This window comes from Castor canadensis, chromosome 7 (genome assembly GCF_047511655.1).
Source record: "Castor canadensis chromosome 7, mCasCan1.hap1v2, whole genome shotgun sequence".
NCBI classification, from domain to species: Eukaryota; Metazoa; Chordata; class Mammalia; order Rodentia; family Castoridae; genus Castor; species Castor canadensis.
Window position 1 is genome coordinate 122,355,091 of NC_133392.1, and position 6,000 is coordinate 122,361,090.

General features: G+C 42.4%; 1 protein-coding gene across 6 annotated transcripts in view; it reads right to left on the reverse strand.

The window, feature by feature from the left end:
• The window catches only part of Osbpl9 (oxysterol binding protein like 9), a 152,017-nt gene extending 148,916 nt beyond the window's left edge, over window positions 1-3,101 (reverse strand). For 5 of the 6 annotated variants that reach the window (XM_074080152.1, XM_074080150.1, XM_074080149.1 and 2 more), the window contains exon 1: window positions 2,945-3,101. In XM_074080152.1, the coding sequence (XP_073936253.1) occupies window positions 2,945-3,055 (111 nt within the window). In that variant the 5' untranslated portion in view covers window positions 3,056-3,101. Of the gene's footprint in view, window positions 1-2,283; window positions 2,303-2,944 lie in introns of those variants that run through there. The other variant, XM_074080153.1, reaches the window with a different exon arrangement.
• Window positions 3,102-6,000: the final 2,899 nt, after the last annotated feature.

A 6,000-nucleotide genomic window follows, 5' to 3' on the forward strand; every position in this document is an offset into this window, starting at 1 on the left:
AGAATAAAAATACAGTAAGCTCTTTTTCAAAATCAAAAGATTGGGCTGGGCATATGGCTCTGTGGTAGGCCTAGACTGTGCAAGGCCCTGGGTTCCAGCCCTGGAGGCAGGAGGAGACTCACAGATTATCAAACAAAAGAAATTATGAAACAGAAGAAAAGAATAAAGCAAGAACATCATTTCATCCCCAGACTTGGTTGAAGTTTGGTGAAGATGCAGGCTGAAGAAAGGGTTGGCTGGATCCACTCAGTTCATATCAGTCCCAGCAATCCCAACCCAATCCTGAGATTATCTCAATTATCAATTCTCAGTACAAGCTGACCCTAAAGCTAGGCCAATCCAGTTTAGTACAGAATTTCCAGGGATACCCTAGAATGTATCAACAACCACAAAGTCAGACTAAAGGCCAAGTAATTTTGGAAACAAGGAATAAAGTGACTTGCTCTACTTAAAATGTCATAAAACTAATTCATATATTCTTCCTAAAACATGTGTCTCAAAGCTATAGCCACATGCAAATCATTAACATATACCCTCAAGTCCTATACACAATGGCCAAGTGTATAGAATTCATTGCCAACATTCAGTATGATTCCTACTTTCCCTTTAGTTATCATTTTAGTTTCACAAGATGGTACAATATTCCTCTGCAAGCGAATAACACAGAAAAGCTGGGAAAAAAATCTAAACAGCCATTAGTGGGAAATATGATGCTTTCTTCCTCTAGCAAGGATAATTTATAGACTCTATTCTCTGAAGGAAGGATAAGTATTAAGAAGGGGAAAAATGTATATAGAAAAACCTGTATTTAACCAGTAAGACAAGGAGATAATTATCCAACTATTCAAAAACTAAAAGACAAAAAAAAAAAAAAAGGCAACACACACACACACACACACACACACTAAAGGAAGAAAAAAGGAATATTCTATCTGAGTTAGGAACTCCCAAGTACCCCAGATCAGACCTCTCTAGTATGACCCTAAATTCAGACCCACACAAATTTTGGATTTGTAAAGGAACTTAATTCCACAGTGACACTCACTAAAATTACTCTAGCTTTAAAAAGAAATGAAATTACTCTAGCTTGAATAGGTTGGATAGGTTCCATAGGATTTTCTGATTATTACATCTACTGAAACCCAATATTACTCTTCATTTATCTTAGTTATGGGATTTCATAATTCTAGAGTTTTCAGGATATATTTAGTTGCTTCTCTTCTATGCCTAGCTAAAGATAATCTTGAAAAATGGGGGACTTTTTATGTACCCCAGACTGGCCCCCAAATCAAGATCATCCTACCTCAGCCTCCAAAACTACTGGGATTACAGGCATAGGCCACCATGTAAAGGCCTTAAACAATGTGTTGAAGACTCACTAAAGTTCCCCCTGGGGTTTTGAAAATAACATAAAGAGGGGCCAGGGATGTGGCTCAGTGGTAGAACCCCTGCCTGGCACGAACACCACCCTGGGTTTGATCCCAAGCACCGAGGGTGGGGGGAGGAATGGTGTACAGAAAGGAAGTTAATGGTTGAAGAATGATGAAATTAGCACTTTTACTCTTGCAGGCTTGCTTTAGCAACTTACAGCTTTCACATTTCTCCTTCCTGCAGAAGAAGTGAAATGTAATGGAAAAAGTCAGAAAGCCAAGAATTTGGCATCCTGATTCCACCACTTACTGCCAGCTATGTGAACTTGAGCTAATTACTTAAAAGCCTGGAGCCTCAGATTCCAAGACTAAAACGGGGATATTAAATGGGGATAATGAATACCTACCTTGCACAGTTATTAAGAGTAAAATGAATTAAGGAGCCCACTAGACTAGAATAAAAGTTCCTGAGAAGAAAACACTGAATGTCTCATCACTGTTGATTCTTGCTGACGCGAAAACGCACATAGCAGGACCTCAGTAATATTTTTTAAATAAAGGTATAAATATGTCCCCCCATTTCTCTCATCAACATTAACTCTTCTCCCAGACTTGTATTTTTTCCCCTGTCTTCTAACATTTTCTAAAGCCTTCAAGACATTCTATTTTGTCCTCTTTGGTGGTTCCTTTCCTCTCATTGCCTACTATTAACTACTCAAAAGAGTACATGTGGAAGTAATTTAATACCACCCACCTTCCCTCTCTAATGCGATGAGGGTGGAGGGGGTAGTCAGAACTAATATTCACAGCAATTCATCCACTTGCCCACTGCCACTGATTGGTGCTCATGCCAGTGAAGCGTGAACTCAGCCCTCCCCAGAATACTACTTTCAAGGGACACCACACTATCTACCTCGGCTAACAGATGACGTGCGCGTAGGAAATTCTCTGCTCAAAAGTTACGGCGTCGGTTACGCTCGCCTCCCGTTGAAAAGAGGGATGCATCCCTTGAATAAGACATTCAACCTGGACAGACAGGAGGAATTTCGGATCCCCTAGTGTTGCCCGAGGGTCACCTTTGGACCTGGCCAAGCTTGTCTGGCCACTGCTCCGAGGAAGCAGAGCTCTGAGATCCCTTCAGCGAAGCTAAGGGGTGCGGCCGTTTACAGGCCCTAGGGGGACAGTGTAAAGTCCATGACAACGTGGGGAGACAACATGGACGCACGAACGGAGCCTTTAAAACTTGACTACCACCACCCTTACCCACTCACAATCGCGCCGGAACCCACCGCAGCTCAATACCCCCGCCCTTTAAAAAAAAAAAAAAATAAGCGGCTCGCCCCCAACCCACAGATCAGACAGCCAGTGCCTGCTTATTGGCTGCGCCGGCGTCTCTTTCACCCTCATTGGCTATCCTGGACGTAAAACCCTCCCACAAGGGAAACCTCTCGTACGGCGGCACCCCCAGCCTAGCAACCTCAACCTGGCTTCCCATAAACCTGGCCCTCACACCACCCTCCACGCAGGGAGTGCGGTACCCGAGGCACTTGGAGGTTGGCCCTCCGACGACTCACCGTGTAGTAGGAGAGCAGCCCTGCATTGTAGTCCAGCACGAACCAACGGTACTGCCAGCCCTTCATTACATTAGTCCATTTGCTCAGCGGCCCTTCCACGAAAGACGCCATCTTGGGAGCCGCCAATGACAACAAACGGCCTGACGTCACTCGCCTATATGGTATCCAGCATGCGGAGGGCGGGGCCTCCGCGGGCCGGGTGGGGCCGGGGTGGAGCCAGCGACAGCTCCTTGGTTTGAGCCCGCTGAGCTACGCCCCCAGCAATCACCGTCAAACACGCTTTCTGTGGGTGCCTATTGTATGTAAGGGCGGGGCGCCTGGGAGGCGAGATTGGAAGCGTGAGTACTGCTGTTAAGATTATTTATTCACAGAAGGAATTTTACATGTCACGATGATACTTATATTTCCAAAAGACTTCACATCTGGTATTCATTTATGCATTCATGCCACAAAGCATTTAATAAACATTTGCTGTTTTGTGCTAGGCACTCTTCTAGTTTTTGAGAATACACCAGAAGAACCCTCATAGAGAGTGAGGAAGAGAGGAACAGACAGTAAAATAAATAGCAGATGTTATAGTACATTAAAAATTGGTAAGGGCTATAGAGAAAAATTAAACAAGGAAAGAAGTAGAGAGCTGATGCTATTTTAAATAGTGTCAGGTAATATTACCTGAATAAGAAGGTAACTTGACAAAGCAAAAACCTGAATAAAGTGAAGGAAGGAACTGGGAACCTTCCAGGGAGAAGGAATAGCAAAAACAAAGACTGGATGTTAGGAGCGAGCCTGGAAAATTGAAAAAAACAGCAAAGAGCTCAATGTGAGTGGAACAGTAAGCCATGGAGAAAATCGTAGGAGACAAGACCAGAGAAGTAGGGCAGATGATTTATAGCATACAAGGGCAATTTAAGATTTAAGTCTATCCAGACACATTTCCAGGTCCTAGGAATACATTAGTGAATGAATGCTAGCAAATTAAATTTGGTGCTGAAAGCAAACACTAAACAAGAAAACTATCCAATACCACTTTGCAGAGAATTTAATATGCTGATGCAATAGGAAGTCAGTGGGTGGGTACTTTATGTTGGATGCTCAAGGCAGGCCCCTCAGGAAGTGGCATTTAAACTGAGATGTGAAGGATAAGAGTCAGCTGTGCAAATATACGAAAGATTTAAAAAGGGAACTGAGAAGTGGACATTAACTGGAGCTGAAGGGGAGGTATTTCCTTTGTCTAGTGAATATTATTTTGTCGATTTCTGAAGAGGAGAAAAGCTGGTGATATCCTACATAAAGGCGGGGATACCAGCACAAGAACCCTTAATAAAACAGAGACCCCATGCCCAAGTAAAAGGGTTGACTTAGACCAGAGCAGAAGTACTTCACACTAACAAGGAGAATGGAGAGTATGCATTAGATGTTGTTGGGTCAGTAGTTAGATGGTAGAGAAGCAATGAGCTTCTATCTGCTTTTTAGGTGAGAGGAGGCTCAAAACTTATTAATTAGGAATGTGAACTCTGGCCTGGCTCAGTGGTTCATGCCTGTAATCTCAGCTACTTGGGAGGCAGAGATTGGAAGGATCAAGGTGGGAGGCCAGCCAGGGCAAAAAAAGTTCATGAGGCCCCATCTCAACCAATAAAACCTGAGTTTGGTGGTACACACTTTTCATCCCAACTACCCAGGAAGACTATATAGCAGGAAATAAACAGTAGACCCTATCTCAAAAATAGCCAAAGCAAAAAGGACTGAGAGTGTGGCTCAAGTGGTAGAGCCTAGCAGGGACAAGGCCCTGAGTTCAAACCCCAGTACCACAGAAAAAAAAAATAAAGTCAACTTTGGTGCCATAGCACACTCCTGCACTACAGAACAGTAACAACAGATTGAATATATGATGATAGTCCCATAAGATTATAACAGAGCTGAGCTGGATAATTCCTATTGCCTAGTGATGTGTGGCCATTGTAACGCCATAGCACAACACATTACTTATGTGTTTGTGATGATGCTGGTGTAAACTAACCTATACTGCCAGTTGTATAAACATATAGCACATACAATTACTTGTGTTAATTATAGCTGAGCACTGGTGGCTCACACCTATAATCCTAGCTACTCAGGAGGCAGAGATCAGGAGGATTGCTTTTCAAAGCCATCCTGGGCAAATAGTTCTGTCTCAGAAAAAAAAAATCACAAAAAAGGGCTGGTGGAGTGACTCAAGGTATAAGCAATGAGTTCAAGCCCCAGTATTGCAAAAAGAAAGAAATTGATGTTCCAAAAACTAATCATCAGAAGCTTGAGGGTTTCTGATGTCACGTTGCTGTTATCTTTGGAGTAAACAAAATGTGGGGATCTTGAAACATCATGATTCAGATAAAGTTAAAATTTTAGCCTCTTAAAAACAGGAACCAGGTCTTACTTTTTTTTTTTTTTATGGTGCTGAGGATCAAACCCAGGGCCTTATGCATAGTAGAAAAGGGTTGTACCACTGATCTGTACCCCCTAACCTCCTATCCATTTTGTAGCCCTAGAAAGTAACCCAGTGCCTAACATACAAGAGATGCTTAGTAATTACTGCTTGATCTGAATTATATGTTCCTTCAAAACTGACGTACTAAGTTTCTAATACTATGTTAAATGCTATCATCTACATTTTCTCCTTTAATCCCCCACCACAATGCTTCAATATTCATATTATTACACCCATTCTACAGATGAGATCACTGAGATACAGCATTAATGAGTAGTTTGCCCAAGGTCACACAATTAGTTAACAGCAAAACCAGAATTAGAAACTAGGTCCTTTCCTCCAGATCCATTTCATCCCAACTGCAAGCTATATTTGCATTGTGTACATGTAAATGAATGTCTTGGACATGATACAGACAGCATCAGTAACTTCTAAATCAGTTTTAACTTTCATGTCACCAGGCATCAGAAGGCTCTACTTAGTTTCAAATGTCAAAACAACAGGAAGAGCCAGGAGCAAGGGCAATTTTTGACCCCTAAGACCATGTCCAGTTCCACAATGCTTTGTCTACACTCTACACAAAGTGTCAAAT